At 46.9% G+C, this 12916-nt stretch overlaps 1 protein-coding gene across 1 annotated transcript in view; it reads left to right on the plus strand.

The window, feature by feature from the left end:
• The first annotated feature begins 1608 nt into the window (after positions 1 to 1608).
• LOC135897681 (uncharacterized) overlaps positions 1609 to 12916 on the plus strand; it is a 48555-nt gene continuing 37247 nt past the window's right edge. Inside the window, exons 1-3 of the mRNA XM_070541019.1 lie at positions 1609 to 2122; positions 8358 to 8514; positions 9017 to 9115. Coding sequence (XP_070397120.1) covers positions 2083 to 2122; positions 8358 to 8514; positions 9017 to 9115 — 296 coding nt within the window. The 5' untranslated portion in view covers positions 1609 to 2082. The remainder of the gene's footprint in view (positions 2123 to 8357; positions 8515 to 9016; positions 9116 to 12916) is intronic.

The following is a 12916-nucleotide window of genomic DNA, read 5'->3' on the forward strand; positions in this document are numbered from 1 at the left end:
TGGCGCGTGTTGCGCCATGAGTTTTTTATGTGTTAGCCCACACGCAGCCTTGTCCATACATTGAGTATGCCAGCATATGCCAGAACGTACATGAATTCCACTTTCAACACAACATATCTTTGGCCTCGTTTTATTGACTTCCGTTTCCAAAAAACAAATATTTTCGCATAAGTTGGTATGATACACGCTCAGAAAATAAACAAAAGTGAAAAATGCATGACATGCACATGATTACTAAGCAACACAAAAGTTCGGTGACAGTCAAATAAACAAAAATAAAACTCAAGAAAACGCCAAGGCCGTTTCATGCACACACATATAAAAGGAAGATTTTTATATAATGCCCTAAAGACCAAAGTATAGAAGTCCTTTTGAAATGCTCACTGAGAACTTCTAATATACTCACTGATATATTGCACAAAACTGGATGATGTGTATGACAGTCATGACAACTAAAGAAAGGAAAATTCACTGGTAATGGCAAAAACAATGACACGCAAAACACCTAAATATAGAATAAAATGCTAAGATTGCTTGAAAGACATAAAAAAAACAAGAGCTTACTTATAAACCTGCACAAAAGTACATGAAATGCTTGACATCTTCATTGCTACTGAACAAAATGAACAAGACATGACATTCGCAGAAAGGCCTATTTCTCAAAGACCAGGTAAAATAAGCCAGCAACATGACTTTTCTTTCGCCTCGAATGCAATGCTTAGCATTACAATTACGTCACTTAAGACGCTATGTCGTACCTACTGGGCACCCTTTTGTGTAATAAACACGAACTGCAGGAGTCTGCATTTAGGAGACTTGAATGCTCATGCTTTCCAGAAGAAAAAAGAAAGCGTATCATGCCTACACACAAAGGTTGTTCGGGCGGTTTTCCCATCTGCGATTACTGAGATGACACACAAATACGAACAGCGATTTTTCAGCTCTTAGTAAGTTTGTAGAACGTGACACAGAAAAAGCACTGAGGGACGAATGGAAAGCTGGGCAAGTTACTGAAGTTGCAGAATGAGACTTGTCACAGAAAAACACAAGTCATAGACCAGGTGACAATGAGGAGGTACATCTATTTGTCAGCTATTTCTACTGGTAAGAGGGAAGTATAGCACAATCAAGGCGCAACCACGTCCGGAGACTCATGGGGCACACACATGGACAGAGCCGTGTTGGTGTACATGCGCCTTCTGGTCTTCTTGGGTCTGCGCCCACACCTGTTGTCTTTAGGCACCCGGAACAACCTTGCAGGAGTTGTTTTCGAGGTATTCGTGCAGCACTGCACGATGCACGAGCGGTGCGAGTCGTGAAGCGGGTGAAACATGACGGAGCGCAAGCACGCAGCTATCGAGGACCACCAAACTGAAGAAACCGCCCACGCCGGTCAACGCACAGCAGCGCACGCTTCCCGATAACAGCAGATAACGAAACGTGATGATGATGATGATGATAGTGATCTAGGGAAAGGAAGGACGCTTGGTTGAAACGTGAAACGTCATGCAGCCGGCTAAGATGGCGTCGGGCCAGGGGGCGCGCGCGTAGGCTCTCGAATTGAGGGGCTTTACTCTCGAAGGTGAGTTGTTGCGAGAGAGGGCAAAGGGTGAGCAGTTGGGAGGAGGGGCGAAAGGGCATGGCCAGCACGGCTGCCTATATAGGCGTGATATCAGATCCGCGTAGCCATAAAGCTTTACGTAGCCATAGTGACCGCGTTTATCGCAGCCGTCGAACAAGACCCGTTCCGCCGGATAAAGAAGTCGGAAACAGGCACTTCGCCTGTCCTTGTTCAGTGCGGCAAACGCCCCCAAACCAAGCCGCTGCCATGCCGGACCCGGCGGCAAGTGCGGTGCATACGTTGAGCGGCCACAACGCCGTCGGAGCGAACTGGCGCCCGATCCACTTCACAAACGAAGTGCCGCAGTCGCGCGTCTGTAGCCTCTGCCGCACGGTTCCCGATAGAACGGTGCAGCTGCCCTGCTCGCACTTCCTGTGCGATTCCTGCAACTGCGCCAGAGATCAAGATGGCCGCCGCGTGTGTCCCTTGGACCTGGAACCGTTCGACGAGGGCGAGTGCTTATGGAACGACTTCCCTGCCTCGAGAGCGAGCAACCTCAAGGTGAGCGAATACCAGCTCGATTCTGCTCGTGGTACTGGCGGAGACTTCTTGTTAAGAAAGTGCAGTATGCTCCCTTTCACAGAGAGCCGGCAAAGCTGCGGCAAGGTATGCGGGTAGTGCGGTTCGAAAGTCTCAATCAGCGGCTTTCCCGGAGCCGTACAAGGCGTTGGGGCCCCTAGCGCTCGGGTGCGTTTGCGTACGCAAGCAGAAACACGTTATAGGTTAGCGGCCCCAAACGCAAGCCGCAATGAGGTCGCATGCGCTCGCAGCGCCATTAACGTCTGATCTTTGCTGCGTTATCATGTTTTAAAACATGAAATCAAGCATATGAAGTAAAGCACATAAAACTATTCTGGTTAAAAGCAGTTAATAGAGAGGTTCAGAGTGTCTGGTATTCGGGTAAACGCTGGCTGGGGCGTTGGGGCGAAGCCATGAACGAGAGCGTCCGGCATGGTGCAGTCGCCTGGTGGCGTAAAGCTCAAACAGACAAAAACAGCTAATATTGCAGTAACCAAGTGTATTTTACTTTGCTGCGGGTATAAATTTTTGGCAGGAACACAATTACGCCAGTGCCGAAAATTTACACCAGCAGCAAAGTAGAATAGACTTGGTTACAGCCGCTTTTGTCCATTTGAGCTTTGTGCCGCCAGGTGGATGCACCATGCAGGGCGCTCGCGTTTATGGCTCCGCCCCAACGCCCGAACTGCGTTTATCCGAAAACCGGACACGCTAAACCTCTCTTATATATATAAAAACGACGTCTGTCGACACTTGGCGAAATATTTATTAGATTGTCTACTCGCTAGGTACTCGTAAGCTCTCCTACACCGCAAGAGTCACGTGGGTAACGTGACCCCTTAAGGGCAGCCATGTTTTCGGCCGGCCAAACAACACAAGGACGCAAGTAGCGGTAGTGGTCTGCGCATGCGCAGTACCGTCGCCCCTAGTTCTTGCGTCCGCAAGCCGCTTGCGTCCCCTAAACTAAACCTCTCTAATGTTGGGCTCCAAGTGCGCGACGAAAGACTGGGGGACTCCGGAAATTTTGACCACCTGGGGTTCTTTAACGTGCACCTAAATCTAAGTACACGGGTGTTTTCGCATTTCGCCCCCATCGAAATGCGGCCGCCGTGGCCAGGATTCGATCCCGCGACCTCGTGCTCAGCAGCCTAACACCATAGCCACTGAGCAACCACGGCGGGTGCCCTAAGCTGCTTGATCTCATCTTTAAGCATTGCATTCTCTACGGTAATCTATTCTAACATGTTTCTAATCTGTGTCATTTCTTGTTCTAGGGTGGAACCCTTAACTTTAGGCGATTGAGTAACAGTGCCAGAGACCGCGCTTGCCCAGCTCACCTGTGCTTTGCTCCAGTCTCCACCTCAATTAGTTCTCGAACTGTACTTCAACCTTGATCTCATCCACGATCTGGTCCTGGATCTGGAGCGTCCGCGACTGGCTTCCCCCGGCAGTCTTGGGAAGGCACCGGAGCGGTCTCTTCCATAGTTTTTCCTGCTTGTTTCTTCTTTGTAGATTGAGGGCTGCTTGTTCGCTACAGTGTTATGGTTATTGTTGCTCCCTCTGGTTTCTTTGTAGTTGTGGTAGTAGTACTCTTCCTATTCGGTCTCTTCTTCCTCCCTCTTCCGTCGCTCCCAGCGGTGTCTCCTGACCAGGTACGGTATCTTGTATCTTGCCTTGCACTTCCCGTCTCCCGGAAGGTGGTCTTTGCAGCACAGTTGGCACTCCGCGTCGCAGTTGTGATCCTGCTGTGGATTCTTCCACCCACACCCCCGGCAAATCTTGTCTTCAGGGTTGGGGCACACGTCAGCCCTGTGCCCTGTTCTTCTACATCCATAGCATATGTCGATGTGCGTTTTATACAAGGAGCATTGGATAAGCATCACTCCATACCTCACATATCTTGGGACGTGAATACCTTCAAATAAAATTATCACATTGTCGGTGTTACCCATTCTCTTGGCGTGCAAGACTCCGGGATTGCCTGGCATGACCATACTGGTCACTATATCCTCTGAACTCTCCTCCTGGGATATTCCTCTGATGAGACCCTTGGATGTGTTATCAGGAGCTACTATCACTTGCTTTGAATTCTTGTTCTCGGAGCTTATTGATAGCCCCATATTTCCTGGACCGGCCCTCGGAAGGCGTGCTGAGCACCACTATATTTTGCTTGCTGTTTATGCATATGCTGTCTTCCTCCGCTGTCTCTCGGGCGACCCCGGCAGCGTTACGCAGACAGCACTAAATGCAATCCAGCTTGTAGTCCGATACGGTAAGTCCCCCATGTCGACGCATGATAACTGTGCAGTCTTCTTTTGGCAGGTTAGGCAGCCTACTTGATTTGATGATTTGTCGCACCTTGCGTTTCTTATTCCATTTGTTTCTATTTGTTGCTTCCCCGATGGAGGTTCTTCCCTGCTGCTCGTGTTCCGCCAAACGGGCCCCATCGCTGCATCGCTTCTTTGTGCCTCTTCTAACTTCACACCAACCTGATTCTTTTCCGAACTCCTCCGGTTGTATTTCTTCGCCTTCCACGCTCACGACTTCCATCATGGAGCAGGGCCTGGGTATCTCTGTCGACGCGGTAGGCTGAGCTCTCTTAGTCACCGCTGCGGCGGAAGCGTTCGAGGCGTTTGGTTAGGCGTAGTTCTCCCACCACGCGTTGCGAGCGAAATAATGATTGACGGCCGAAAAACGGGCCCACCTGGTAGAGAATGGTATCCCTGGGTTCCTTGGCACTTATTCTTTCGATTATAATCGAAAGAATAAGTGGAGTGGAATCGCATTTGTGGAATCGCATTTGTGGAAACGCATTTGTGGAATCGCATTTTGTGGAGAAATCTATTGATATATCAATAGATTTCTCCACAAAATGCGATTTTCCGCCGAGAATAGTAAGAAAATGCTGAGCTGACGTGAAGTGCATCCGCACTACATGGCGTCTTCTACCGATCTCACTGATATACAAAGAATTGCAGCTGCATTCAGTATTTCACTGCTGGTATACTAAACACAAACCTTTATGTGAGTTGTTTGGATGGCATAATCCACAAGATCCCTTTAATAAGCTATGGCAAATGCTAAATAAAAAGCTGCTACCTCAGGTACTGCATTGGCCTAAAATATGCACTCTCACATGCAGTGTAGAAAGTTTTTAAATTGGTTTACATACAGGTATGAAATGTTGTAACTGCACCATGTGATAAAATTTCAATAAGATCAGCTGAATACCGCATAGAACATCTTTATTGGGGTGTAGTTGTTGCAACATGCCTTGATATTAGAAGTGATGTTTTAGTCGCACACGCATGCACGTAAATGCAAGATACACATACATTTGTGTTTACGTGTTACTGTGTGCATCAAATGAACAGCACCACTTACACAACAAGCCATAAAGACCAGTAATTTTTTCATACCAGTCTAAATATGCATCAATTTCTAGTATCTATGCATTTATGTTTTTCTAACATGCAGCAACTCAACTCCGTGCATAAGTTAAGCTGATGTTGCTAATCTAAGCTAGGCATGGGTGTCATGTGCAGAATATGATAAAATAAAGATGTGACCATGCGTATGGGCTTAAAATTGATTGTTTGACAATATCTTATCTGGCTGGGTAGTAAATTTCTGTCAAAAAAGAAAAATTAAGCACATTGACAAAGCAGTGTGGCTAACTTAATATAGGGAGAAGACACTCTGCCGGCAGAGTCACTTGAAAATTTTCCCAGCAGTTCGTCCTGATTGCTTCGATCACTTAACTAGTGCTGGCATAACTGTGAAAATTTGTGTTCTGGATAAACTCATAGCACCCAATAGGCACATTTTCTATTGTGATAGCAGCTGACTTCTCAGAGGGCAATGCACTGTGGCCATGAACATGCTAAAGAATGATAAGAGGCGAGGCCCCCCTTTCCATAGTCTGGCAGCGCAGCTGAGAACGGTTCAGTTAATGAGTGGAACTGTAGCCTGTGCAAAATAAAAATCAGTGAGACAGCCACTTATAATGTCCAACATCCTACCCCCACGAATGATAGGTAGCAGTAAAATTACTGGCAGATGAAAGTGCACCGGAAAAGCAATAAATGGACATACTTTGCAGGCCCAAGTCGGTATAATGCACACTATTCGCTAATGACTGTTGGCAGAATGACCACGAGGAAATAAAATAAAGCACTTATCAGGCACATAATGCTGGTACTTGTGCTACTGTGCGCTTTAAACTGAAGGCTTGTACTAAAACAGGTGACACGAACCAGGTAATCAAATAGGCTGGATATACAAAGTAACGGCAAACTTTCGCTTACCCAATTCTGCCTGCATTAGTAAAACAACGATAGCTCGCCAGTGAGAAAGAACTCTAGGCAAAATTTCTTTCACGCAGTTCTGCTGGCTGCTAGCAGAATATCATATATCACCATACCTCTGACACTTACTTATTATTTGTCTTATGTGTTCATTTTAATATTCACATTGCTTTTTGTCAGCAAACATAAAACTTGTACTTAAGGAAATATCCAGTTCTTACCTATAACATACTCATCTAACATGCCACTGGTGTCTTCACAGAGTCTGTGCTTATAGTCACCAGTCAAAAACAAGCAGTTAGGAGTTTTGGGTATGTAAGCCGCTTGCATCACAAAATATAAAGCAATTTACTTAATGAAATCCAGATATCTTGCTATTCACACCAATGTCCACATGATAAAAAGCAAGGTTGCCCGAAATTTGCATTCATGACATTAGTGCTCTCAGGCGCGTCCACATTTCACGACAGCGCTGAACGTCTTGACGTATGCCATTATTATGATGTTCCCTAATTACCCCAACCCCCCCCCCCCTCCCTCGGTAGAAGCATCTTCAACCGTGCAGTAACAACTTTTGAAACAAACGCTAGATGTACGAAGCAGAAAAGGCCGGTGGGTACCAAGTATGAAAACGCGATCGGCATCACTTCTTCACAGTTCACTTCTGAGCACACGCACATCGCGTAGAACGAGCACTTCTACAACTAGCAACGCTGCGACACATCGCACATACACATCACGGTTTGTAGCTTGCGAACACATTTCGTAACAGCAAGAACACAGCTCGAATGTCGCGGTCACCTCGGCGCGTCGCAGCCGGCAAAACGGCTCACACGCGGTATGGCACACGCGGAATGGCAGCGATAACGAGGCGATAAAAACTTATCGCTACTGATAGTATAATTACTTCTGAAAGTTGCGAAGGGCTGGCGTTCACCACTTCCCGGCAACGATATGCATACACAGAACAGAAACCAATCGTGTTCGCTGGGTGCGCCAATCGAACGCTACTTATTTCGCCACGCACTGAACATGTTCCTGTGCTGCTCAGAATGCACGTGTATGTGATGAAGTTCTCGTCTGCGACGCCAACGCGAAGCATTGAAAAAAAAAATCACGAAGTCGACGGCTTCAAGTATTTCTTCCGGCGTTATCGTAAACACAACACACTTCCTGCGCTCCGTCTGCATCTTTCGGCGATCGCACGCACTGACGAGGTCAGGAAGGATGCACCGGCTTGCTGCCTTCGGTGACTATCTCCATGGGTGCCAGATAACTGTAGTAAAAATCATAAGAAGGAGGAAAATAGACTGTTTCTGATGCGGCTGCAGGCCTCGCGCCCCCCGCTTTGCTTCGCTTCGAGCAAGCGCCATGTTTGCTGACGACACCCGACCGTCCGCCCGCCTCGGACCAGCCATGCTGGAACCGCACGAGCGGATCGCAGGCGCACTCCTATTGGACGACGCGGTTGTTGACAGCTGGCAACCATTCGGCAAAGCAAACGTGTACAAGGTCGGCAACTATTTTTGACAGCAAACGACACTGGCATATTTTTGTAGACGCAAGTTCAAGTTTACGCGTCGCGGTGAAAACGCGACTCTAGGCTGTGGCAGCCCTTTGGGCTGGCAACGAGCAAAATATTTCGAATATTTATGTTCCCTGTTGCTAGCCACCGTATTGTTGCCCTCTAGTGACTGTTTTAACTCGGGCAGCACCTGCGCCATCAGCATCAGTATCGCACCGCGTGTTTTTCACTGCTGCGTCGGCTGCGATACACGCAAAGCACGTGCACCTTCTCCTGTTGACAATGTCTCTTGGTATGAGTGACGCGACAACGGACTTTTTAATCGCGTACTTGTCCAACACAACTGAGGTGGACTGGATGCGGGTGTCTTTAATGGTGGCCGCAGATATGCTGAAGGTGAAGCGGCGGGCGAACAAGCGCAAGCCTATCGAAAAGATCTTGAAGCAACGGCATAGGTTGGGTGAATATTTCACCCTTGTCCGCGAAATGCGTCTTGGAGACGGCATGTACTTCTTCGAGTACTTCCGGATGTCCGTCGAAAGGTAAACATTCATGTTCCTGTTCTTTCAGTTTGCCTGCGTGTTCTGTGCGCGCGCTTTCCTTTCGTCACATTGGGGTATCGCTACAAATAGCAAAGTGGAAGGTGTCGATATGTTGGCGAGCCATTGAGTATAAGTGCATTAAGAACATTCCAGTATTTATCTTCTGCTTAGTTTTGTGTGGTTCTGTTAATGTATCGCTGCTTGTACCATGCTTAAGCTAGAACTCTGAGGCTTGCAAGAACCGGCGCTGGAGGCGGTAAATTTACGGCTTGCCTTGGCACGTTACATAAATTGCGCGGCACAGACTAATAAATCAGCAAAGAGTCGCAAAGGCGACTTGTGATGCCACGTGTTGGAGTCGGCGTTTAGTAGGCGTAGAGCTCGCGTATTCAGCCAACGCGGTCAGCAGCATAAATAAGCAAATGTTTCCTACACCTGCCTGCACGTTTTTTAAGTCGCACATTTTGTCAAGGTGTGTTTCAGCGTCTCGTTGTAACTACAGGTTTGATCGTCTTCTCGCTCTGGTGGATCCGTTGCTACGGCCAAAAAGGGTCACCTGCAACACTTTGTCATCCGGCGAAAAACTGGCATTCACGTTGCGGTAGGTATTGCGTCACACATTTACGGCTGTGTGTGTGTGTGTGTGTGTGTGTGTGTGTGTGTGTGTGTGTGTGTGTGTGTGTGTGTGTGTGTGTGTGTGTGTGTGTGTGTGTGTGTGTGTGTGTGTGTGTGTGTGTGTGTGTGTGTGTGTGTGTGTGTGTGTGTGTGTGTGTGTGTGTGTGTGTGTGTGTGTGTGTGTGTGTGTGTGTGTGTGTGTGTGTGTGTGTGTGTGTGTGTGTGTGTGTGTGTGTGTGTGTGTGTGTGTGTGTGTGTGTGTGTGTGTGTGTGTGTGTGTGTGTGTGTGTGTGTGTGTGTGTGTGTGTGTGTGTGTGTGTGTGTGTGTGTGTGTGTGTGTGTGTGTGTGTGTGTGTGTGTGTGTGTGTGTGTGTGTGTGTGTGTGTGTGTGTGTGTGTGTGTGTGTGTGTGTGTGTGTGTGTGTGTGTGTGTGTGTGTGTGTGTGTGTGTGTGTGTGTGTGTGTGTGTGTGTGTGTGTGTGTGTGTGTGTGTGTGTGTGTGTGTGTGTGTGTGTGTGTGTGTGTGTGTGTGTGTGTGTGTGTGTGTGTGTGTGTGTGTGTGTGTGTGTGTGTGTGTGTGTGTGTGTGTGTGTGTGTGTGTGTGTGTGTGTGTGTGTGTGTGTGTGTGTGTGTGTGTGTGTGTGTGTGTGTGTGTGTGTGTGTGTGTGTGTGTGTGTGTGTGTGTGTGTGTGTGTGTGTGTGTGTGTGTGTGTGTGTGTGTGCGCGCGCGCGCGCGCGCGACAACACCGAGCTATATGGCCTGTGGAACCGCAGTTCTAGCACACGGGAGGGTCGCCGTTCACAGCGTCTTCCTCGAAACAAATGGTAGGCGGCTGCGGTCGGCAAGAAAGTTCGTTGTCATGTGGATAACGTGTCTGTGCTGCTTGCTGAAATCCGTTATATCGTGCATAAGTCGCGTCATGGTAGTAGTGTCGGTGCTGTTCTTTTCGCGGCCTGACAGAAGTCACAGGGCCTCGTAGGTGAAAACGCGGCATTCTCTTGTGTGTGAAAGCACCACATGATAGAAAAGATTGCTTGTAATAATTTGGACATAATCCGTCAAAATGGTGATAGATAAAAACCAACCAGGGGGGCAACACTAAAAGCGCAGTTGATATTAGGATCGAGGCTCCTTTCAACATCGCTACCCATGCGTGAATAAAAAAAAATGACACGGTCTCTTAGGATCACTCCTAAGTGGCTAACAAGAAAAGCGTACTCATCCTCCTCTTATCATTTGCCTCTTCTCTTTCTCTTCTTTCCTTTAGTCATTACTGCTCACTAATAAACATATTTTCTCATTTGTAATCAATTGTGGTCATTACAAGGCGTCGTTAACATGTTGGTGATATCATAGTCATCAGTAGTCATTACAAGACATTTCTAAGAAATTGTAGTTGTTGCAATTTGTCGTTAGGCATATTGGTCATTTTGTAGTCATTACTGGTCATTGCTAAGCATTTTTCATCATTTCTAATCAATTGTAGTCATTATAAGTTGTGAGACATATTGGTCATTCTAAGTCATTTCAGTCATTATTAGTCATTACTGCTCACTAGTAAGCATTTTTAGTCATTTGTAATCAATTTTGCTCATTACAAACCTTCATTAGTCGTCAGTTTACTCATTACTACCCATTACTAGACATTTCGGATCAATTGTGGTCATTTCAAGTCATTATTAACCTCTAACAATCTCTATTATAGCATTATCATTCACTAACTGTCACTATTAATCATTTTTCATTCTTTAATCTGTGTTTAATCCGCCTTCATATGGGTGATGACGCTACGGCGGACACTCCGGCGGTCAGGTCTGCCTGTAGACACAAACTTCACCATGAGACTTTCGCCTTCCAGTGTTAGTTCCAGTGTTATTAAGGCGAAAGCCTTGATAACACTGGAACTTCTCTGTTGTCGCTTTCTCAAAAACCAAATGTTGACACTCATCAGTCATTTTGGGAAGTAGGGTCAAACGTATGGACTAAAAAAACGGGGACTGCAGTCTATCACTGTTTTCTCTTGCACTGATCTAGAAAACGTGGTGGCAAAAACCATGGCAGATGCCGAGACTATTCACTGTGGATGCTTGGGCCAACACATTAAACAGAATTCGCCCTTTTTGTGACATGGGAACGGGTCTGCGATAAGACACATTGACAAATTTGTACAACATTGTTCAATAGCTACACCATACTTCCATTTCTTGGCGTCAAATTTGGGCACTGCACATGCTTTCTTTTCTGGCAAGTTTCCAATTTGAGCCTAAAGGTGCCATGCACTGGCCTGGCTGGCTCGGCATTACAGTACGGAAGGTAACTAAATTTTCTCCTTCACAAAAAGACTTCCAAAGCAAAACTTGCTTTTTTCATGGTTTACTTTTTCTTTCACAGTTTCTAAAAATTTTACATTTAAACCACTTCACTGTGTTAAAATCTTCACATTTCCTTGCATCCTGGTGTCTCCACTTTCTGTGGATACTAGCCAGACCTTTAGTTGCCTCTTGTAAGTGTGAATGGCGCCCGGTTTTGTTGGCGTTAAACATTGATCCATATTTTTTCATTTCCTTGCACATGGGTCTAATATGAAAATTATTGCGAAGTCGTATCGCATATCCAGCTCTGCAGCCAGCCAAATTGTTAAACAAACCTGCCTAGCCTTGCGTAATGTGCTGCAGCCTATCTATCTTGCTACACCAACAACAGCCCAATGGAAGGAAATAGCTAATGATTTTGAGACATTGCGGCAATTTCCTAATTGCATTGGCGCTATTCATGGAAAGCGTGTGTGTATGGAAGCTCCAGGAAACTCTGGTACATTGCTCCACAATTACAAAGGTCATTTTAGTACGATCCTCCTTGCAGGGTGTGATGCCAGGTATCGTTTTACAATGTTGGACATTGGGGAGTGTGGTTCACGTGGTGATGCTGGCCTATTTGGCGAATGCCATATAGGGCAAAAGCTGAACGACGGACAGCTCGGTATTCCACCAGACAGCAAGGTGCCAGGTGCACCAATGAAGTTGCCATACGTGTTTGTTGGTGATGAGGCATTTCCTTTACTGAAAAACCTCATGCGACCATACCCTGGTTCTGGCCTTGATGCTGAACGTAGGGTGTTCAACTACAGGTTGAGCCGAGCAAGGCGCACCATTGAGAACACCTTCAGCATCCTTGCTAACTGATGGAGAATTCTCCGTCAGGATATCCGTGCATCTGCACACACAGTCGACCTCATTGTGTGGGCAACAGTACTTCTGCACAACTACCCCAGGACACTTGATGATGAGGACGCAAGTTGTTTTAGGTACTGTTCTGACAATGACGTTGATAGAGTTGGACCGGATGGTCAATTCATTCCTGGCAAGTGGAGATCAGACCTTCAGGGCAACCAAGGTATTCTTACAGATATCTCGCATGGGAATCGCATTTACACTGGCCATGCAAAATTAGTGCGAGATGCCTTCAAGGCGACCTTCCACTCTCCTGAGGGGCGTGTGCCATGGCAAGGGAACGTGCTGAGGGCAGGTTTGTGAAAGTGAGCAGAATCCCTAGTGTGCTCCCAAGCGGCAAGCATTGAGGGGACCTTACGGCAATGCTGCCGTTTGTTATATTACCTTCAGAATTACAGCTTTGGAATCTCTTTAACCATAAAAACCAATGCAAAAGCCAAGGAACGGGCTTTTCAGCACATTCTGCTTGCCATGGCAGAGGCACGCAGTGCCTAATACAATTTGGCGCTTCTGGAGGTTTGGTGCTTCTGGTGCTTTGGTGCTTCTAAAGTGCCATA

Source organism: Dermacentor albipictus, chromosome 6 (genome assembly GCF_038994185.2).
Source record: "Dermacentor albipictus isolate Rhodes 1998 colony chromosome 6, USDA_Dalb.pri_finalv2, whole genome shotgun sequence".
Classification (NCBI taxonomy): domain Eukaryota; kingdom Metazoa; phylum Arthropoda; class Arachnida; order Ixodida; family Ixodidae; genus Dermacentor; species Dermacentor albipictus.